At 40.5% G+C, this 23980-nt stretch overlaps 2 protein-coding genes across 2 annotated transcripts; one reads left to right on the top strand and one right to left on the bottom strand.

The window, feature by feature from the left end:
- Nucleotides 1–14: 14 nt before the first annotated feature.
- LOC118424201 lies at nt 15–3243 on the bottom strand. Its single transcript, XM_035832739.1, has 2 exons — nt 2804–3243; nt 15–259 (listed from the first exon to the last, which is right to left on the bottom strand). The coding sequence occupies exons 1-2, from the start codon at nt 2931–2933 to the stop codon at nt 24–26; spliced, it is 366 nt and encodes a 121-aa protein (XP_035688632.1). The 5' UTR covers nt 2934–3243; the 3' UTR covers nt 15–23.
- Nucleotides 3244–5381: 2138 nt separating this feature from the next.
- LOC118425361 (mucin-2-like) lies at nt 5382–23385 on the top strand. The gene is made up of 23 exons (XM_035834172.1): nt 5382–6403; nt 6980–7081; nt 10398–10563; nt 11085–11242; nt 12033–12074; nt 12585–12626; nt 12780–13205; nt 13302–13352; nt 14014–14064; nt 14184–14234; nt 14369–14794; nt 14890–14940; nt 15285–15335; nt 16160–16210; nt 16332–16757; nt 16914–16985; nt 18195–19526; nt 19781–19888; nt 20015–20228; nt 20598–20638; nt 21160–21219; nt 21401–21485; nt 21987–23385. The coding sequence occupies exons 1-23, from the start codon at nt 6334–6336 to the stop codon at nt 22126–22128; spliced, it is 4218 nt and encodes a 1405-aa protein (XP_035690065.1). The 5' UTR covers nt 5382–6333; the 3' UTR covers nt 22129–23385.
- Nucleotides 23386–23980: the final 595 nt, after the last annotated feature.

Consider the following 23980-nt stretch of genomic DNA (forward strand, 5'->3'; position numbering starts at 1 on the left):
ATTTGGTGTAGATATCAGCGGCCTTAGCCGAAGAGGCTGATATGGCGTGTCGTTGGAAAAAAACCCTTGTCGCCCAGGGACCTCTTCTCGGCTGAGCGGCGGCGGAGCCAGTACCACGGTGGGACGTAGCCTTCAGTCCCGACCCGTTCGAACAGCCAGCCCCGCACGTTGGGTCCCTCGGTGCTGCTCGCCTCTGCGTCCGGGGGCTCGGTGGAGGCCTCCTCGTCACGGTCGGGTCGCTCCATCAACATTTGGCCATCTACGGAAATTCAACACAACATATGATTTGTCCGGTGTAAGTAAGTTGTCAAATCAATACTTGGCAAAGCCCTAAGCCTCCGTAGTGACCGCTGTCTCCATCCACTTGCTAACCAGGGATAGCAAGCGAAAGTATTGAGCCAGCAGCCACTACGAAGGCTAGCAAAGACAATCCTTGTATGCTTCTTTTAATGAAAGATCTGTATCTGTAACGTTATCTGTATAGCCAGTATGAGCCCCTGCAGCGTAACACAGCAGTTTCGTAGGCACGCCGCGCGGCAGATACTTCTACGAAAATACAAATTTTTGACTACAGCAGCCCTAGGTTGGTAACTATAGTACTTGAAGGTTTTAATATTTTTTTGTTTTCTTTTTCAGTTTGTATCATGTACGTGGTAGTAGGTTTATAAGTCATTTTGATAATTAGTCATTTTGTACATCATGCATTAGCTGGTCATTTTTGTTCTATCCTCAAGTGACATCCACTGTGGATCTGTTTTATATTTGTGACGCTAGCACCCCTGTCGAAGTTGTTCGTTTAGAATATGAAGATACAGACTTTAATATAATCGGAGTATCCGTTTCTGATATATGAACTGCTAACGTTATATATGAAAGAGACATTGTCTTTATACCCCTGTCACATTATCAACGATCTTCGGGCATATCGATGGAAGATCGGTCATATTTAAGATCGACAGAGGGTTGCGCGTATTTTTCACCTGAATACCGTCACATATAAGCCATACTTTGTACCCTGTACAATTGTTGTGCAATAAAGTTATCATTATAAGCGAGGCTCGGGAGATTGCCGCAAAATCGTCGTCCGATCGATTTTCGCCAATTGTGACAGGGGTATTATAACACCACCCACTTCCTAGAATTGTTAATATTCTTTACTTCGCGGTTTAAGTGGTGTTGAAATGTGTTTCATGGGACTGGGTCTAGAACTGCAGTTTTTCTGTACTTTGGTATTTTCACTACAGTATTAGATAGGGGCTTAGACTAGGCCATTAACACTCATTACGACTTCAATTCAACAGAATTCCAATCAACATCAGTGGCTGATTGTAACTACCGTGGAGCTAAACTACGTTGGGGTGGGGTGTTTGCGCCTGACAAGTTGTGTGCGTACATCACATATTTCCTTACGTCACCAAAAGAAAGGGAGCAAAAAACAATTTAAAGTTTTGTGCAGCATCCTTTTTCTGGAAATCCCTATGGGGAAACATTCAAGATGATTTTGCCGCACGTCTGACAAGATAATTGAGACAAGCAACCGACTACGTCATTGTGTAATAGACGTCGATGAGTCTTCCCACATTAAGTGACTCCTGGCACTGTAGTCGATTATTACAACTGTCGCAGACACGAGCTTGTCGACCCCACTTTTCGTGTGTCACATCGGGTTTGCCGATGATGGGAAAAAGTATTGAGTGCCTCAATTAAACGCAATTGGACAGCACGCTGATTTGAATTTCTGGGAAATGATTTGCGGGTTTACCGATGATGGGGAAAAGTATTGAGTGCCTCAATTAAACGCAATTGGCCATTGATTTGACTTTCTGAAGTACAAATGAAGACACTTAAAAACTGATGCCAGGCAGACATATAATCAGAGATGTAAATGACCAGGTATTTAAAAAAAAAAGATAAAACACATGAATATGAAGACAAAAAAATTACCCGTTATTCTTTTGGTAGGTTATCTTGTTTCAGAATATCTGTCGCATTATGCGGTTTTCCTTTTCTACGATTCATGGCAATCTTCGCTGCTAGTTCTGAAGGAATATTTTTTAGTAATAAAGAACCAAAACTCGATACGCAAATGGATGGCATCCATAACACCTGATCAGCTCGGCCTAACCGTTGTCACCACATATTAATGTAAGAAACTTATCTCATACTACAAGCTAGAAAAGCCATAGGTTAAGCCATAGAGCTGTAGTTATGTAGATGCCATACTTTGTACCTCGTACAATTGTTGTGCAATGAAATTATATCAAACGCGCCTTTAATTCTACTTAGAATTCGCCACTTTGAAGCTAGTAGACTTCTGTTGTGTATGCACATGTCCCGATGATTTCAATTACACGTAGGATCATTACAAACATGTCACTGCCTGCTGTCTGCCTGTAAGCTCTTTCATAAAGACGTGTTCTACATGATCAACAACCTTTTCGTCCTAGCTGCAGGTTGTACTAGATACTATACATGAACGACTGGCCAGGAAACGGCCTAAGCTTTATGTCGTGAACCTAACTATTGTGGGGCGAACGTTACCAGGACCTTGGTGATGCCATTGCATTTGTACCAGTCCTTCTCGTCATTCTACAGTTACCTGTATTAGAGATAAGTTACTCTTCCACAAAAATTCTGTTACCTTTTGGTAGTGTACTTTAACTAAATAATGGCTTGTGAATGAATACACGACGCATGCAACGGCTGAAATGTCCCCACGGCGTGTCCAAAGTACTCTGTCTGAAACGATGAACAAGCGTGGGAATTCGGAAGCACTTATCAAAAAGAAGAAGAAAATGCTTACCTCTTCCTTGTAAGACGGCGGGCGGCCATCGTCCAACTGCCGTACCGGATACGAAGACTAAGGCATCACAAACAACTATTACAGCAAACATCGCCGGCGCCATGCCCGCAAGACGCCAGCCAGTAGACATTTCTGCCACTGGTCTCAAACCTCTGCAAGCTTGAAATGCAACAGCGCGGAGCGTTGGAGTACCTATACCACGTCAGTAGCGGGCGTTACGTTATAGCACCAACGATAGACCTACGCCGCGTTACGTATGTTCGCGTGCCTGAACGCGTGAAGAAGGCAGGCAGGGTGGTACTACCGTAAGGTGCCTTCAGTAACTGATAAGACTCCAATTTCCCTCGAAATTTATACCAAATTCAAGCTGCAACCTGAATCTGTGTCAAGTTTGAAGAGCAGTGGGAGACTTTTGGATAGCATTTAGATGGCATTTCGGATAGAAAATATCTAACACACGTACGGAACTCATCAAGTGCAGGGAGAGCTGTGTAGGCGGTAAGGCGTCATCAGACACCTTGAGACCTCTTACGCAACAGAACCATGAGGGTAATGATGGAAGATGTAGGCGTACAAGTATCCTCAACTTTAGAGTATATCTTTACGGCGGCGTCTCTCATTTAACATATTTTGCCATTTATTTTCATGACGTTGAAAACAGTCATAGACGTGATATGAATATGATTAGGGGACGACCTTGGCACCAGGAGGGGCTGGGGGGGGATAGATGTGAAGAATAATGGCGCAAACTTTTCCGGAGATGAACGCCTCTTCTGCCGTTTTACCTATTTCGTTCTTCCTATCAACTTTTATTCACAGACGTCTGCTTTGCCAGTATCTTGAAAATATTAGGTGGGCTGTGACATTTGTTCAGTCATAGAGGCGTCACTGACAGACGATACATTCAAGATAAATGAGAAACAAAGTTTTGTCTGATGACACAACATCCGGGGGTTACTCATATAGAGAGGGCTATTAGTAGCTAAGACCTTTTCATAACTTCTTGTGACGTTGATATTTGATAAGAAAATGTCATTCATTCTTTTAAGGTTGGTTACATTACCTTCCTACTTTTTGCACACACAAAAAATGACAAACTGTACGGTTATAACGTCAAATAACTAACGGGTACTACAACTCCACATTAGCTACAACGAATCCGACTTCCTCGTATGTCTTGTTTAATTGTTGTTTATTTATGCTGTAAATAATATGGTTACCGTAGTCTAATAAATATTACGTGTGCCGATCGGTCACATCCTGTCACTCTGCGGTGAATGTGTCTAGTTAAAAAGTTGCGAAACACAGATACAACACTAAGGGACCAAAAAATACCTCCCATGAGTTTCTTCCATTTACCTCATGAATTGGCCTGTCATGTTAAGTACTAATTCTACCACACCTCTGAAGTCTAATTCCATGCAAGTCTGACCTTCTGACGTTCTACTGGTAGTGTATTTCAAGAACTGCGGATACACCGAAAGCAAAGACACCGTACAAGGATTCAAAACCTAGTGAATCTTAAGAGATATTCTCAGTAATCGTCGACGCACGGGTATATGTAGATACTCTTCAGATGCCCGAATGTTTGGAAACCCTGATAACACCATTTTTTAATGTGGCCGTCGTAGGATACCAGGCGAGATAACAGAGAGAAGCACGTCACCGGAACGTACTGCGCCTGCGCGAAAAGTATAGACATGCTAAACCTTGCTAAACCCCCGGTTTACTAAAGGGCCGCATTTAAGAAAGTACGTGCGTATATAAGGGTAAAATCCCGTGTACGTTTTGCATGAAACCATGTCTCTAACATATACTGTGCAACAAGCGGGATTTCAATGCAACGTTGACCAAACCAAGCCCCAAAACACCAGGGTTCGCGCAAGCGCAGTACGTTCCGGTGACGTGCTACAGAGAGATAGTGTGTTGATGTCACATGACTTGAATGACGCGCATGCCCTGTTGCACCCCACAGATATATATTTTGTTCAGTATTTACAAATTCAGCCAGAGCAGCACGATGCCTCGTTTCTGGAGAAGACTGAAAGGGACACGGTATCTACATTTTATGGACTACAAAACATTTTAACAGGCCGCTGCTGTGGCCTTGACTTCGCCTTGCATTCGCAAGGCTCAAACCCGGCCAGGACGTACCAACTTACTAAACTAGTACGCAATGTTTTCCCCTCCATGGAAGAGTATGGGAGTCAAAGGCATACCACTGCCACTGGGCTAGCTGTAGTAGCCCTTTGTGGCCCAAGGGCTGTAGAAACGGAAACAGGCACTGCCACCGCAAGGTCTTGAGAAGAATTCTAACCATTTCCACAGATGGTAACTCAGAAGAGAAACTATCTGAAACCAAACTGTTCTTGATTGAGTACGTTGAAAGTTTCTTTTTATGGATCGGACGCACACTCACAGAGCTTGGTCGCTCTTAGACATTGGAGCTTAGAGATTGCGTTTACATTTTTCCTCGCATGGGGCCTATCGTGTCATTAGGCCTATCATGTGCCTAAAATATACATGTGCGCCCAATGTTTATAGGTTTGGAAAACCGGCACCAAAGCGTCATAGCTTATCATTCTACCACGTTGTTTGAAATAAATTCTGCTTCAGGGCTGGTGTATATTTTAGTTTACCACTCTGGTAACGGATGTAATGATGAGTTTAGACATCAAGGTATTTAGCCTCTTAAAACGTGTAATGTTGGTGGGCAACCAGAATTTAAGGTTATCTGCCTGAAAAATCATTACGAAGTATGTATGGGCAAAGTATGTACACAATTGCACAGCTAAGTATGATAAAAATTAGCGATAGCAGTGACAACGACTGCTTGCCTAACCTAGCTTGACCTTCGTGCAGTGAGGCCCCCCTCCCCTTCTTGAATCTGTAATGGGTGCCTCCATTGTGAACATGATGCGTAGACGGGTACCCTACACCCCCTTTAATAACTGATCCAGTTTATGACATACACATGCGACAGGTAGACTGTTTCCATGGCATACATAGACGAGGAGCCGGTCTGTATACAGTATAGGCTTTGGAAACAGTCTGGCATCCTGGTCAGAGGACAGGTAGTGATTGAGTACTGTACCGGTCGGACTACCCCTGTTGACTGGACTCCAAATAATTGAGGGTGTTCCTACGCAAATGAGTTGTCCCTACTTGTGCGTCAGGATATAACCTTGGAATGCCTGTTCCATGCACAGATGAAATCAAGTCAAAACACCTGCCTGTCATATGTTGTCATATCTTAGGTCGAAAGTGATACAGGAACTCTCGTGAGATTGCTTCGTCAAGTTGTGACTGTTTGGCTTTCTCCCTTACATACACAGGGTTTCTAACGTCTCGAACACGAGATGTTATGACGTTCTATAGCCCCAAGCTGTATTCATTTGATTTCACATGCCCTGTGAAATTCGTCACCGGGCACAATTGAACCAATCCTAATTACTTAAGAGCTATAATTTGGGAAACTATCAAGCTTTCTGTACTGTTCAGTGTGCGCGAGGACAGGACAGAGGCTTAAAATGTTTGTCGCAAGGCTATGCTATTTGTTGAGGATACTTCTGCTGCTTGTGGAGGTGACCCTTTCAGAAGGTGGGTAAACATGGGTGAATGCGTGACATGACAACTAACTGTATTACATGTAGAGTAAACTTCGTACATAAACTAGAAGGCAATAGTCAAAGAACTGAAGTTATGAAACACTGTAAACCGTATCATTATGTCAAAAAGTTCAGTAGCATGGAACTTGAACAATATCACGAAAAAAGGAGAAATATGGATGGTGAAACTCAGACCTTGACTTTCGTAAAGCGTTTTGTCAGTGTGATTTTTGAGGTTGCTGAGGGGAATGTAAGATGTCTTTGTTTGGAAATGTCGGTTGTCAGTGCCGGGTGCCAATTTGAAAATCAGTGTATAATGTTTGTATGGGTTTGGGTTACCATCTGATACGTACATGTGTATTACAGTTTAAGTTCGAACCTAATCTGGATATCATATCCCTTGTAATACTGCACTAGCATTACACTTAATTGTTGGTAAACTAAGATAATGTTGTTTGCGTTGTGGTTCTAATTATGAAGTACATAGTCTCACTGGTAAACATTCAGTTCCACCATATTGTCCACGACATACGTATCCAGTCATTGGAAAATTGCTGTTGTCCCACAGCCTGCATTCAACACTCCAGAGTCACCCACAGTGAGGTATACAACGGGATCTGCTACACTTTCGGCAATGTGAGGGAGAATTTCAACACGTATGTCAACACAGGTAGGTCGACAAACACTAGGGTAAAACGTAGCTCTGTACATGCTTAGTACTTTTACCTATGACAATTTACAACTTTAAGGTAACGCCCTGTATTCAGTAACAGGTGTGGCTCATGACTCGGTGAGTCAATCAGACCAAGGACATCCCGTCGTGATGACCTTCTCCCAGCTGAATATAATGTACACAAATAAATATTTGTGTACATAGCCCTGAAATCAATGAATACTATATCTTCCGGAAACAGTTTTATCAGTTTGCTATCAATACGCACTAGTTTATTTCCACGGTTCATTCTGCAGACGTTTGGACAACCCTTCGTACTTATAGCTCGGCGTCTTACGTAAACTATGAAGTGAGCAACTTCTAATTGTTGCATTGTGACGTAAGGATTCAAACCTACAACGGACAAGGAGTAGTGCTTCATTCAGACCCTGAGAAGCTTTAAGGGTCGATAGAGACAAGAAAAGTTCTGTGACCTCACACCTCAATGAAATAGATAGAGCCTCGTTTGTATATGTATTGTTTCATGACGCGCACGCATGCATGCATAACAGTAGGTTTAAAGAACGCTTGCAGATAGATGTGCAAAAGTAGGTGTGACGGGTCGTTCGGTGTAATATAACCAGCTGCTTCCGCGCCGCGTACCTGCGAAGCTGGTGTGTTACGCCGAACGGCGGTTATACCGGCTATATAGATACAGATACGGATACAGATATAGATACAAATACAGATAACACACACACACACACACACACACACACACACACACACACACACACACACACACACGCACGCACGTATACACACACACACACACACACACACACACGCACACACACACACACACACACACACACACACACACACACACACACACACACACACACACACACAGTGGTGATGTTAAGCCATAAATATGTTCAGTTGCACTTCAACCATGCGTGTGTAGACTCTATGCTATCTCTAAGAAAGAATATGGGATTTAAATGTCAACGTTACCAGTTACCAGAAAACAACGTGCATCTTCTTTATATTGTTTGTCTTCGTACAACATAGGTCGGAGTCAAGCGAAAGTAAACCCAAAAGCTACAAAGTAAGCTACTTGTGGTTGTATAAGCATATCATAAAACTTACATCCTGTAACATTAGGTCAGCATTAGCATATCCGAGAGTGGGAGTTGAGTAGTCAATTACTTCTACACTACCGAAACCCGAGATAATCACACGAAACACTTGACCTTTTGCGTGAGATGAGAGCACTTTTAAGGAACAAATGCAGTCTACTATCAGTAAATGGGATCTGAGGCTTCCGCGATCTTATGAAAGTCTTATTACTATACCGCAAGGCTGTAATGTAATATGATATTTGGAACTAGAGTTCCACGACTTCATGCCGTTGCCAAATGATCTTAACATTTTCTAGTGACATATTGTGAATGTTTTCTAACTAGAGTCCATTCCAAGACACCATAAGAGTTTCAAACAATAATTGTCATAATTTGGAATTGTTTTGAATAAAAAAAATATCTAAGCCCCTGCAGTTATAATCAAAAAAATTAATATGGAAATTTGAATCTATTTGAATTTATTCGAATTCTTTTGAAACATTTCTAAAGAGATTGCGCAAAAATCTCTTTATTTTCAATAATTTTCAAACTTCTGCAGGATTCTTTCACCTTTAGAAAAAAATACTAGAACTAGTTTATTGCCCCATTAAAAGTTTTGCTAGCCTCGGTATATTTTTAGATTTCACTGCAGGGCACTGGTGGGTCTTTTGTGGTAGGCCATTGCTGTATGAAACCCAGTAATACTTTGCACCACATTATGAATATTTCATCTGCACCACATTATGAATATTTCAAAGGTTTTACACAACCAGGACAACACTTTAGAAAGATGAGATATCATTCAAAATATTTCCAGAGTATCAAATATCCTACACACATAGTTGAAAAGATTTGAGAACATTTGTAAATGATGACAATGGCAACCCTCATGGTGACTTGGAATGGACTCTATTATAAAAATAACGTCCTCATTTGCATTAATCATATCAGTTGGTCATATTCTCTACCTAGAAATCATAAAACTGAAAGTCTTGCAAAGGTATGAAAACATAACACTAAATGTTGTTAGCGTTAAATGTACATTGGAACTGTCATTGGAAGTGATACTTTGCTTTCACCAGCCCTCAAGAATTCCATCATGTTTCTGCTGAAGAATTCCGATAACACACAAAAAAGTTGCAATGGCTCGGTATGCTTCAGGCACACTATTCGTCTTGAGCATTACGTATACGCCTTGGGTTCAAGGGAAAGGAAGGAAAGATGCATATCCGGAGACTTCAGTAGTCAATCTAAGATCATCTGCCTACTTTTGAATAGGCAAGGACGAAGGGCTCACGTAGTTACATCTCGGTAGTCACAATCCACTATATTTGATAAGAATATGGGTTTAATGCATTGTGCCATGCATGTAAAAATGTACACTACAGACCACAGAAACACGACGTAATGCCATTAATCCCAAACGTTAGAACTTGATTTATTAGGAAGAGAGGTCTACTAGGGTAGAATCCATGCGCTGTACGTAGCTCGTAAGATCACACCAAAATGATGACAATTGGGAGCTAAATGGAGCTTCTCTGAACAAAATTTGAACGTCAAAGGACATATATGAACAGCAAAATATTTATATCCTCTTTTGACCTTTGTTTACATCATGTTTAATCGGTGCTGTATGTACAGTGCACACAACAGGTATAAGTGTGTTTTGATCGCGAATAGCATTATTGTTACTGCCACAACTGATGGAAGCAACGAAAATCTCGAATCTCATAACGAATTTGCCATCTGCTGTTTTGAATATTTTGGCCTCTTGACCACAATGTAAGTTTTCGGCAAATACCAGTAGGCCCATCGATATCTAATGCTAAACCCCGTCATATTCTCAACCTGTCAGTATGTTGATAGCTCGGGCACTTACTTTATGCCTGGCCTTATCGCCGAGCAGATGTTCGGGTGGTCGTAACTATTCCTGACTGCCGGTTTCTCCCAAGCTACTCATAATCACATTGACACGGCATGGGAGAAACACTAATTATTTACAGGTAATGGCTCGGTGCTGACTGGGGGTGGGGGTGGGGTAGTGGGGGTTGTGGTGGTATGCAGAAAAGCTTCAAGTTGGTTGTCTTTCACGATCTTCCAACCAACATCTGCTTGGAGATTATACCTTACCACAGTACTCTTCTACATAATAGTTTTGTGTTGCACATAACATTAACAGAAGTATGCTTTGCATTGTCTACATCATCCAGATTGCGCTGCCGTGGGCGGAACACCAGCGCTCATCACGAACAATGACATCCAAACATTTCTGTCAGAAACCATATCCGGAAACGCAGCATTAAATACTTCCACCTTCTGGATTGGACTAGAATACATGGATAACGAGCAGAGATGGGCATATACCGACCAAGCAAGGTTAGGCTTCTAAATTTTAGTAGTTATGAAGATCTCGTCATTACAATGGTACAGAGAGTACTATTGATAATGACAAGGAACATTGTGCACATGTTAAAGAATAATTGTCCACTATAGCGCTGTTTAAGATGAAGTACTTGTTTATTCGAGCAGTTTTAATCTTAACGTGACATAAATGGCACATGTATGATTACAATGGGACATATTTACAATTACAAACATGTATATTACAATCTTGCCTAATTTTAACCTGCGCAACATTGGTCTAACAGTGCTCACTGTACTTTGGTTTACCATCGGTTAGTTTCAACGGGAAGGCAGGTTATTGCCGAGGCCTCCACATGCGGGTTTCTCGGTTGAGGGGTGCCCCCGGGTAACTTTGCTAGCCCAAAAGGTAGCCTTCGGGTTTCCTCGGGGGAAAGGGTTGGCTAGTAAATGTTGCCTTGCAGTATTTAGCCCCTAGGCTCGGGCATCAATCCGAATCCTCAACGGACTTACAACCCAATCAATATGTTCTACAGGACTTCCCTTCCAGGCGGCTATAACGAGTGGGCAAAGGGTGAGGAACCAGAAAATGCAGCACCACCGAAAACCTGTGTGCTTCTTCTGCCTGAACGGGGCCACAGATGGGGCATCAGAGACTGCGGAAAACCTAAACTTGGGCTCTGTCAGATACCTGGTGCGTTACATTGTTTTATACTACTATAACCATGCTTAGGCTCATTATCAGTTTACATCCCGCGAATGAGGCAACTAGCCAAAACGTTGATCGAACAAATAATGGCTGTGATGATGGCCGATTTTGGTTCAAACTTTGAACGAGAACAACTCACGATGGTATTAACGAATCGTCATAGATGGCCTAAGTAATGAATAACAAAATGAAAGACTAAATCTGCACATTTACAGCTAATTTGAATAATCCATGAGGAAAGTTCATAAATCCACTGTATTCCATGATAGGGCTCTCAAACATGTCACTTATGTAACTGAGAACGAGAGGAATGTCTTAAGATATCAACTATGCAAATCAATACCTCATTTGTATAAGCAAAAAGAAAATACTGTAATTGCATAGTGGAAAATGATGGAAATTTCATACATGAGGCACTACGAAGCTAATTAAAGGTGAACATAATCAGACATAAGTCATGCAAATCAGGGTCTCAAGTAAATAATTTACAAGGAAATGTTACAATAGCCTAGTTACAACAATTTTCTTCAAATATTCAAATATGAAGAAATTGTTGTAACAATTTTCTTCAAATATGAAGAAAATTGTTGTAACTGTATGCATACGTGACTGATTACCTCTTCAACGATACAATAGCCAACAAAGCAACAACCATTCAAGGTATACCAGGTGTGAAAACGTTATACCATTCTTGTCCGGTCGTTGGAGGCCGTATGTTACAACCCTGGATGATAAACGACAAATGATGCAGATAGACTCTTTTATTTTACTACAGTTCCTTCGCCAAGCCCATCATCGTCAGCTCTAGCACACACAGGTAAGGATTACATGTATTTGGTAAATATAAGCTGCACTAATGTGGCTTTGATTACCTGCTGCCGCAACTTCCTCGTGCGAATTGGGTACTAGTTACTCATCTTCATCTAGTTTATGTACTCTTTTGGTATACTAGTAACGTTTTCTTGATTTGGCTCGAATAGATAAAAGAAAAAAAACACAATAGAGATGTTTGATAAAATCTAAGACTTTATTACATCATCTTAAGGAAGTAAGGAAGTAAAGTGTCTTTTCTTTTACTATTCTGTGTCTGTAAGTTTTCAAATACAGTTTTAATGTTTTGTGCAGTTTCTTTTTCATCTGTTTTGCATTTACCGCCAGAGAGGGTGAAGTCTGCCAGGAATTTGCCCTGACTCAAATTGTACCAGCGTCGAGTGCAGCAGCACACGCTCCTAGCTATTGCCAAAGCCATCCGACCTTACGGCTTATTTAATACAGATTACCAATGTAAGATCTACCATTTATGATGACTTTTCCTTTTTTTCTCCAGCCTCGACAACTCTCCCTCAGCCTGTTGCTACCTTCCCTCCAGGTAAGACACTCTTGACATCTGGACATTGCCACTTCCTATAGATGTACCTTGTGACGTAAACAAGAAGAAATGTGCCATTAAGTCAACGAATATATGCTAATTAGAAACAACTTCAGATCAGTCACGTTTTGTTTGAAATCCTTACTTTCTCAGGTTGTGCACCAAATCCAGAGTTGGCAGCTAGTGCGGAATACAACGGAATATGTTACATCTTTTCTGCACGTCCAACCGACTACAGAACGTACCTGCTAACAGACTGTCCAAAGTTTGGTGCAACACCGGTCTTAGTTACCAACAACCAGATACACCAGTTCCTGGTGTCACAACTGAAACAATATCCGCAGTTTGACGGCAAACACTTTTGGATTGGTCTCATTCATCATCCGGACCATGACCATTGGATCTACGCCGAGGAAAGTCTGACACCGCTGCCAGACGACTTTAATGAGTGGGCACCCGACCAAAACGTGACCCACGTGTCTGTTCCTAACAACTGTGCGACCATGTCTGTCGCTCACAACTACAGCTGGGTCTTGGAGAACTGTCGGGCAACAACTCCACACTACATTTGTCAGATTGGTGAGTCGAGAATATCTCTTCAGTAGACTACTGTGTTTGCTGTCGTCATTTAGCTGACTCGCCACTGTGACTAATTCACTTTTGCCTATTCAATAGGTCCTTCGACTACGATTGCTCCAACTACTTCAAGAACGTCAACCGTGATCAGTAAGCAAGTTTTTTGTTATCATTTTATCCCATCCTTATTTGCTTTCTATTCTATTATCTTTTCTACGTGTAAAACTTTGGTCTAAAGAAATTTTTGAAAAGATTTGTTATAGACGTAAGATCCTTGACAAAATTACTCCAGTCTTAAAAGTGACCTATTAATAATTACTCCAGATTTCTATGATGAAAGAATTTTGTCTAACACGATTACGTTCAATTTGGTTTGCTTGAAGTTGACCTTAAGTTAGTACCATTGACACATTACGTCATGACAAAGAATGTCAAAGTTTCAGCAATTGACAATTTAGTCAACTGTTAAGTTTTCAAGCATGAAGTTATTTGGCCTTCGTGTTGACGACGTTTTTTTAGTTAATCTCTTTTCTCCAAAAGGCCTAATATGTCCATCTTTCGTTTTATGTTGTATGTATGTTTGATAATATCTCCACAAACAAACTGCTGTGATATTAAAAACAAGCTCTAAACATTGTACATGCTAGTATTGTGTCATCAGACAGTCATTGGCTCTCCGTCATTAGTCAAATGTATGAAATGCAAGGCCTAGACATCATAGCTTGACGTAAGGCATGCTTTCGCAGACATAATATTTTTTGGCAAAACAAAGACTTCTACATATTTAGTAATATTGTTTTCTTTCCCCAAGCTTCAATTGGACGGACAACTCCTTCTCGGTCTGTTTCTACCTTCCCTCCTGGTAAGACATTTTTCAATGCCACCACACATTCTGATACAAGAGTATCTTTAAAAAAGTACTAGTTCTCTATGTTAAAAAAAGACTTCTACAGATTAAGTAATATTTGTTTTCTTCCCAAGGTTCAACTGTACGGACAACTCCTTCTCGGTCTGCCCCTACATTCCCTCCTGGTAAGATATTCTTCATTGCCACCACATGTTGTAATAGGTGTATCTTTTGAAAAGTACAAGTTCTTTATCGTATTTCTTTATTTTGTTGGACAAACTGCACAAATGAAATCTTGAGTAAGTGCTATCTTCCCCAGGTTGTGCGCCGTATCCAGAGTTGGCGGCTAGCGCGGAGTACAGCGGCACATGTTACATCTTATCTGCACGTCCAACCGACTACAGAACGTACCTCAAAACAGACTGTCAACAGTTCAACGCAACACCGGTCTTAGTTACCAACAACCAGATACACCAGTTCCTGGTGTCACAACTGAAACAATATCCACAGTTCGACGGCAAACACTTTTGGATTGGTCTCATTCATCATCCGGACCATAACCATTGGGTCTACGCCGAGGAAAGTCTGACACCGCTGCCAGACGACTTTAATGAGTGGGCACCCGACCAAAACGTGACCCACGTGTCTGTTCCTAACAACTGTGCGACCATGTCTGCCGCTCACAACTACAGCTGGGTCTTGGAGAACTGTCGGGCAACAACTCCACACTACATTTGTCAGATTGGTGAGTCGAGGATATCTCTTTAGTAGACTACTGTGTTTGCCGTTGTCATTTAGCTGACTCGCCACTGTGACTAATTCACTTTCCCACTTCAATAGGTCCTTCGACTACGATTGCTCCAACAACTACAAGAACGTCAACCGTGATCAGTAAGCAAGTTTTTGTTATCATTTTATCCCATTTTTCCCGTGATCATTCTGACCTCGAGCTAGGTTTCATCACTTCTGGAGTTGGAAGATTTAACTGTCACGTATTTTGTTTTCGCTATACAACCGCAAGCATGTTTCATCATTTACTTTACATTTTCTTTTGTATGTGTAATCTTGGGTCTGGAGCAATTTTATGAAGAGTATTGTTATAGTCGTAAGACCATTGCTAAAATTACTCCAATCTTTAAAGTATTCTGTTAATGATAACTCTAGATTTCTATAAAGAACGGGTTTTGTTTCACACAATTATGTTCAACTTGGTTCACTTTTCCCCTTTTTAACAGGTGCTTCAACTACGATTGCTCCAACTACTACAAGAACTCCAACCGTGATCAGTAAGCAAGCTTTTTGTTATTATGTTTTTTCATCCCATCTTTCGTGTGACAATTCTGACACCTAGCTAGATTTCATCACTTTGGGAGTTTGTCATGGATTTAATGGAGGATATCACTGTCACGCGCATGTATTTTGTTTTTGCTAATCAACCGCAAGAAAGTATCATTGTTCAATTTCCATTGTCTTTTCTATGTGTAAAACTATGGTTTTAAGCAAATCTCTTTTTGAACAGATTTGCTGAAAACGCAAGGCCCTTAACAAGACATCCAATGTTAAAAGAGATTAGTTAAGGATTACTCCTGATTCTAGAATGGCAAGTTTTAAAGGACACAAGTATGTCCAATTTGCTTGCATGAAGTTAACCTGTAGCTGGTACGTTCCATTGAACCATTCATAAGTAATGACAGGACAAAGAATGTAGAAGCTGTGTTCGTCAATTGATACTTCTATCAACTGTTACGTTTTAAGAATGAAATTATTTGACGCAGGTTCTATCTTCTATACGAAGCTGTATAATTGTTTTAGGCCTTTCTACCTAATCTCTCTTATCAAAAAGACAGAAAAGCCTATCAAATGTTTTATCTTACTTGTGCTTATGTCTCCACAACAGTTGTGATTGAAAATACAACAGTTAAGAAAATTGTACCTTCTACTAGTGAGTAACCAGGGATTGATTGCCTCTGCATCTACAGCCAAATGTATGAAATGCAAGACCTAGACCTAAAAGCATGATGTCAGCCATGTCTTTGCAGACGCGATATGTTTATTTAAAAAAAAAACTTACTACTAGTGCAGATGTAGTAATGTTGTTTTCTTTCCCAAGGTTCTACTGTACGGACAACTCCTTCTCGTCCTGTCCCTACCTTCCCTCCTGGTGAGACATTCTTCATTGCCTCCACACGCTCTAATAGGTGTATTGTTTGAAGAGTTCTAGATATTTCTTTATTATTTTGTTGGACAGACATGAAACCTTGAGTAAATGCTATCTTCCCCAGGTTGTGCGCCGTATCCAGAGTTGGCGGCTAGTGCGGAGTACAGCGGCACATGTTACATCTTTTCTGCACGTCCAACCGACTACAGAGCGTACCTCAAAACAGACTGTCAACAGTTCAATGCAACACCGGTCTTAGTTACCAACAACCAGATACACCAGTTCCTGGTGTCACAGCTGATACAATATCCACAGTTCGACGGCAAACACTTTTGGATTGGTCTCCTTCATCATCCGGACCATAACCATTGGGTCTACGCCGAAGAAAGTCTGACACCGCTGCCAGACTACTTTAATGAGTGGGCACCCGACCAAAACGTGACCCACGTGTCTGTTCCTAACAACTGTGCGACCATGTCTGCTGCTCACAACTACAGCTGGGTCTTGGAGGACTGTCGGGCAACAACTCCACACTACATTTGTCAGATTGGTATGTTACAAAAACAGAAACTGTTCTGTACGCTTAAGTTACTACCGTCCAAAATGCAAATAGTGACACCAACAAGGCCACCAGGACCTACATGTAATTGATATGGAAAGTAAGTGCAAACGGTTTATAATCAGTTTCTGTTTTACTCTTTAACAGGTCCCACGACTACCACTGCTCACATTACCACCAGAGTGACTACTTCTACGGTAGCCGTGACTTCCAGCTTCAGTAAGTCGTGTTCATCAATACCATTACCTGTAAGGAGATACACCTGTTAAAATGAGAAAATTGCCTTTAATGGGAAAAAGATAACAATTATCACTGTGTGTTTTAACCAACGTTTTTTGACAACTTTAAATTTAGCTTTAGTCACACCAACGCAAAATTCAGAAGGGTTCACGATGATTTTAACATTTTTTACAAATCTAAAATTGGAGGTGTCAATCTAAAATCTTGGTGGGATCTGTAAAATGACTTAAAACATATTGTAGTTATGTAGCAGACCTATCTATATGATACAAGTACTAGGGTTTCGGCTTTAATCGACCTTTCATTATTTTCACAATGATTTTATGGACAAATCTTGCTAGATGAGTTTCTCGAGTTTGTTGTTGCTATAATGTTCTCTCTCTGGGGCTTGCGGTACATAATAAACTATTCTTATTGATTCTTCTCTTTCCTCGCCGCTTAGCACATGAAGTAGAAACCTCCCTTTCCTTTACAATTCGTGGCGATCTTGTGACACCCTCTCAATCCGTTAGAACGTGTATGGGTTTTAGAATCAAAGATGGAGCGTCTGTGACCTACTATCGATACAAAAGCTTTATACAGACCAAGAGACATTTTAACTACGTCAAACAGCTCCCACAACATCATCAACACAAAACTTTCACTAACCGATATCATTCAAGACTACAAGTACACCCGCCCTGCATCCAAGCAGCATATCATCCCTCCCTACTACTACTACTCAACATAGCAGTTACGCTCCCAACTACCGCGTGTATATTTTTCAACCAATACAGAGAACAGAAAACCAGGCTACTGCCGACATATTGACAACAGCTTTCCCTGCTGCTGTCAAGTCAACTGCCTTCCCAACAACTATCGAGACAACAGGTCTTCTTACTACTGCGAAAACAGCCCTATCATTGATTCTATGGTCCCACGTACTACTGTCAAGACAACGCTTTTCTCTATTGCTAGTGAAACTACTTTCCACTACAATAGACACTACTGGCCCACCCAATACTTATAAGACATCAGCTATACGCACTACTCCTCAGACTGCAGCTCCTACAACAAGTAGAATGAAGTCGCCCTTTCTCACTGTGATACAGACATTAGCTCTATCTACCACGACTGAAGAAGCTTCTAGCACTACAACTCAAACAACAACTATCTCAACTTCTGTTAACAAAATATTGTCTCCCACAGTTAACACCACTTCAAGGAAAATACCACCATCTCCAAGTTCCACCCCTACACCCTTGGCAACAACAACGGCTGTAGCTACTTCCAAGATAGTAACATCATCTGCAAGCCCTTCCCCAACACCATTGATGGGAACCAACGTTTCAAGTCCCACTCAAACACCACCTGAACTTTCTACGTCATTGCCAACAACACGACCAAGATCTACAACCAAGATCGTAACACAATCTCCCAGCCCTTCCCCAACACCATTGGTGACAACAACATCTAAACCTTCTACGCCATTGCCAACAACAAGACCAAAATCTACAACCAAGGCCATAACACCATCTCCTAGCCCCTCCCCAACACCTTTGGTGACAACAACATCTAAACCTTCTACGCCATTGCCAACAACAAGACCAAAATCTACAACCAAGGCCATAACACCATCTCCTAGCCCTTCCATAACACCATTGGTGACAACAACATCTAAATCTTCTACGCCATTGCCAACAACAAGACCAAAATCTACAACCAAGACTGTAACACCATCTCCTAGCCCCTCCCCAACACCATTGGTGACAACAACATCTAAACCTTCTACACCATTGCCAACAACAAGACCAAAATCTACAACCAAGACCATAACACCATCTCCTAGCCCCTCCCCAACACCGTTGGTGACAACAACATCTAAACCTTCTACGCCATTGCCAACAACAAGACCAAAATCTGCAACCAATGCCATAACACCATCTCCTAGCCCTTCCATAACACAATTGGCGACAACAACATTTAAACCTTCTACGCCATTGGCAACAACAAGACCAAAATCTACAACCAAGACTGTAACACCATCTCCTAGCCCTTCCCCAACACCATTGGTGACAACAACATCTAAACCTTCTACGCCATTGCCAACAACGAAACCAAAATCTACAACCAAGACTGTAACACAATCTCCCAGCCCTTCCCCAACACCATTGGTGACAACAACATTTAAACCTTCTACGCCATTGCCAACAACAAGACCAAAATCTACAACCAAGACTGTAACACCATCTCCCAGGCCTTCTCCAACACCATTGGTGACAACAACATCTAAACCTTCTACGCCATTGCCAACGACAAGACCAACATCTACAACCAAGGCCATAACAACATCTCCTAGCCCCTCCACAGCACCATTGGTGACAACAAGTGTGATGGCGACTGTTGCAGCAACAGCCTTTCATATTTGTTCGGAAGTATGTCATCGATATGCATCCTGTGAAATCGCGATTTCTCCTTCTGGAAATTGTGTCTGCGATCCAGGGTACCTTGGTAATGGGACGAGCTGTAGACCAGATCCAGGTATGTTGGTAGCTATCTTACAATTATCTAATAAAAATGAGTCAATTATTCAATTTGATGATGATATTGATATCTTTGCACAGGAAGTATACAATATACAACATTTGTCAACTTTCATGATTAAAAGCAATTCTAAGAAACGGAACTACTAAAAGACTGATATGGAGTATGGAATGGGACGTTACTCGTTGTTCGATATAAATTTACTTGCTAGATGTATAATGCAACGTGTATTCTTCTACAACTTTTTCCAGGCTCGAAAGAGCTCCATTTCGAACAGCTGCTCCCAGGAAGACAGTTCACAAACGCCCTTCGGAACAGAACGTCACCAGAGTTTAGGAGACTCGCATTTCTGCTGAAAACAGGTAGGTCATGAAAGCAACAGTTATTTGTAATTATTTTTGCAATATTTTCTTTTTGTCGTTGTTTGTTTATGTAGAATGTTTTATGTGTATTGTTTTTCAAAGTATACATCTGTATTTCGTGTCAACAGATATCGACCTATCTTGAGAATAGCACCTTCAGAGACGATTTCGTCGGTATAACTGTCCTGGAGTTCCGCAATGGTAGCGTCCTAGCTGATTTTGTAGTACACATCAACAGAACTTCCAACGTCAACGAGAGCCACATTAAAGACGCATTCACACAGGGAATTCGAAACAACCCAGGCAGCAACGTGCTCAGCTTTGATCCAGCAGACCTGTAAGATATAGATCTTAATTGCTCCACTATATGGCATGTGACGGAATGTGTGGCAATTAGTGTGATATTACGTATAGAGTCTTTAGTGGAAATCCCAATGCGTAAGCACTTATGTATGTACTATACTATCTATACAATGCAAGGAGTATTACATGCTAGCATGTGCTTCAATTTACTTCTTTTATCCATTGAAGAGAATTCAAAATAGTATGGTATATTACGCGATCGCGTAGGAAGAATGAAAGCAATATCTATCCTCTACCAATTCTGCTTAAGGATGTTGAGCTTAATGTTGGGATATTTGTTTTCTGTGTTTTCATTTATGCTGTCTCTGTCTGTCTGTCTGATGTTGAAATGTTTTCTTTGAAGATGCTACAAGTCTGGCGGCGAAACTTCGTACTGCTCATCTGGTAGGTATATCATACACCCCAAAATACATGCATTCATATTTGGTCTCTCATTGGTCACGATGCACCGTATTTTACACTTTGAGTTAGCTCATAGAAAGTGCAAGTTATCATCGTAAGTGAAATGATCACGCACACACCATCCCACTTTACTCTAGACCCTACTCCACACTGCAAATCTTGATATTCGACACGAATACCGTAATATGAGTCTATAAAACGTGTCCTCACTCTTCCACGTACTGTTAATTAAAATAGCATGGACATCCTTATCCTTTTACAAATCTTGGCTACTGACCGTCTATTCGTGTGTGTCAATGTGTGTAGAAAGAGGGTGATCTTTTTAGAACTAAATTATACAGTAGATAACAACATTGAGTAGGAGTTAAGTATATAATTTTTGGTAATGTTTGGTAAGAATGCAATGACAACAAGAATATACATTTGTCTGATAAATATAACGTGTATTGTAGAGTTATGCATGGATGGTAAAATCATTGGTTATTCTGTTCTTATTTACATAGTTAAGCAAGTAAATCCGACGGAGGCTGTCCCAGCTACAACGGATCAAATGCTCAGTGGAGGTTAGTGTCAATGCTATATATCGATCATAGATACATACAAATGACGATGATGTAGCTTTGTGTTCAACGTGACTTTCAAATGGCATGAAGAAGATGTATTTCTAAACCTCTGTTTTCATTTGGCACTCACTTTCACTGATGTAATGAAGATTTAATTTGGAACCTCTCCTTTTTCGTGCAGCTGTAATTGCTGGCATTGCTCTCGCGGCCCTGGCAGTGGTTCTGGTTATTGCTGCCATCTTTACAGTTTGGACAAGACAGAACAGGTGTTTTAAACTGTTTTTCATTCATTCTAACATTTCAATTGATGACGTTAGAATGATAAAATTTCTAACAAGAGACCCCCTCTACTAGATCGCATTGCACGAAATGCTGTCACTGTCAAAGAACTAGATGTATCAAATAGATTCGGTAAATCTAATTCTTCACAATAATATGCGGTTGGAGATGGAACCGGACTCTATTGGCCGAATGTAAAGTTTGGATGAATGTAACAGTTAAGTAATGAAGGTTTTGACAGGAATGGCGTAATAAACGCTCGAGTACGCTGTTTGTCAATGTGTCATAGAAGCGATGAAGAAACTACCATTTGTAAAAGTACGTTTCTAGCTACCGTCGTTAAAAACCTTCTGGCTATGTGTAATATTGTTGTCAAGAGTCTTTCATTTATACCTACTTTGGCCGTTCATAACTTAGGAAGTTCTGGATGGATTGTAGTGATGTTTGGTACAGTTTTGTGACTGGTTTTGTTTGAACTTGTTTTCCAGGAGAAAAAAGAAGTACGACTCTAGACTTGAGGCCAAGAACCCTTGGTGGGAAAACTCTCGTCCAACGGTTGAAGCGAGAAGCTTATCACGGCGTAGCGGGACGTCCATGATTGTAAATGATTATGGTTTCAAATATTACTGACATTGAATTTGCTGTTACAATGTTATATGTCACAAAATGTATATTCTTCATCTATATCTATATCTATATATATATATATATATATATATATATATATATATATATATATATATAAATCTGCACGATCAGTTTTACCAGCTTCGCATGCGCTAGGCACGCGACAGTAGCCTCACAAGGCTTGAGCTTTTCACAACTGGCTGTAAGCATTCTTTAAAGAGGGTGTCACTATTGTACATGTGTTGTATATGGTGGCAACGAGTTTCACCCTACAATATTTCTACAAAATACGTACTTCAGTGAGGTCTCGATGCTCAACCCTTTTTGTTATGATTTCATGATTACCCACATGACTATCAACCTAGTGACAAATTTTACACAGAACGAAAGTGTCAAACAACGATTTATACATCATTGTCACTATATGTCATATCTATATTTATGCATCCTTCTACGATTATGATAATGATTTCAGTCAAGATATGTGCATGCCAATGTATATCCACAAGATATCTATTTGTTGTCTTATCATCTAAATACATGCACAGGTACATGAGTGTACAAGTTGTGGCATCTAAGACCATAAAACAAAACGTTTTATCTGTTCTAGTTCAGATGTTAATTACTTAATGCTAATCTATGCAATACACGGCCTGTCTATACAATGCACGAACATACTGGCATACATATGTAAGGCATCATCTGTAGCATGATTAGGATGCTTAGAAGTAGATTTGAAACATAACTTGGATTTGTAGGCAACTTTCCATCTTTGCACTTAAATGTATCTTATATATATGTACCTTGTTGCATACTCAATGTAAGCATTGATGTAAGAGATAGCATATCGTTTTTTTTTGGGGGGGGGGAGCATTAGTGCTTGTCATGTATACTTGATAATAAAAATTCATGATTAATACACATGTGCATGCTATTCCATACCTTAAAACATTCTTGTTGTGTATGCGTTCAACAAAGTTTATTATGTTATTGTAAAATATATCGACCGACTTAAATATACGATTACTACATAACGTTAACAGTTTCATTAAAATCTATATCAATAAATTTCATGTAGAATAACATATGTCAAGTATGCTACTGCCACATTTTAGTTTCGATAAATTCTACTTAGTAGATGCCGACTTCCATTTGCAAATTTAAAAATAAATTTTGTAACGTTAAGTAACGCCAAACGCAATCTCCTGTTCAGTTGTTGTATAAAATGCCACGTACATGCTTACCACTACTTTTTGCCTGCTTATTGGTAACGTAAAGAAGATATTATCTCATTCAATTTTATTATGATTACAGTTTTTCACAGTATTACGGTATCCAACGTTACATTAATTTTTCCTGGGGTAATTATTTCCCAAACACTTGCGCCGACCATTAGATTTTGTCTTTCAGTTGCTGCTTAGTGTAAACCTGTAGACTTGCCATACTCGTGAGAGTGGCCGTCCATTAGTGTCACCAAATGGTCTGGAAGCTTTATGGCCCATTTCACTTAGATAACGTCAATCATGCGAATAAAATCATATTTCAAATTTAACGTTACGTTTTCTGCTTATATGACGAACTCAAAATCGGATTTGTATGACCTTCTAAAAAAAACAACAACTAACGTTTGATGATTTGATATGTTCAATACGATCCACGATGTGACTGTGATTTGAATTGAAAGAGAGCAAAGTACACAAAACTTACAAAATACACCTATTTGCCGCTGAAATTCCTTTGAATTAAGTTAATAAATTTGATAGATTATCAATGCCCCAATTTCACTGAAGCGACAAGGGAGGAGGTCCAGTTAAAGTCATTAAAGCCGGCCCCGACAGCGAGAAATTAGATTTCA

The sequence above is a fragment of the Branchiostoma floridae genome, chromosome 1 (assembly GCF_000003815.2).
Source record: "Branchiostoma floridae strain S238N-H82 chromosome 1, Bfl_VNyyK, whole genome shotgun sequence".
Taxonomy (NCBI): Eukaryota; Metazoa; Chordata; class Leptocardii; order Amphioxiformes; family Branchiostomatidae; genus Branchiostoma; species Branchiostoma floridae.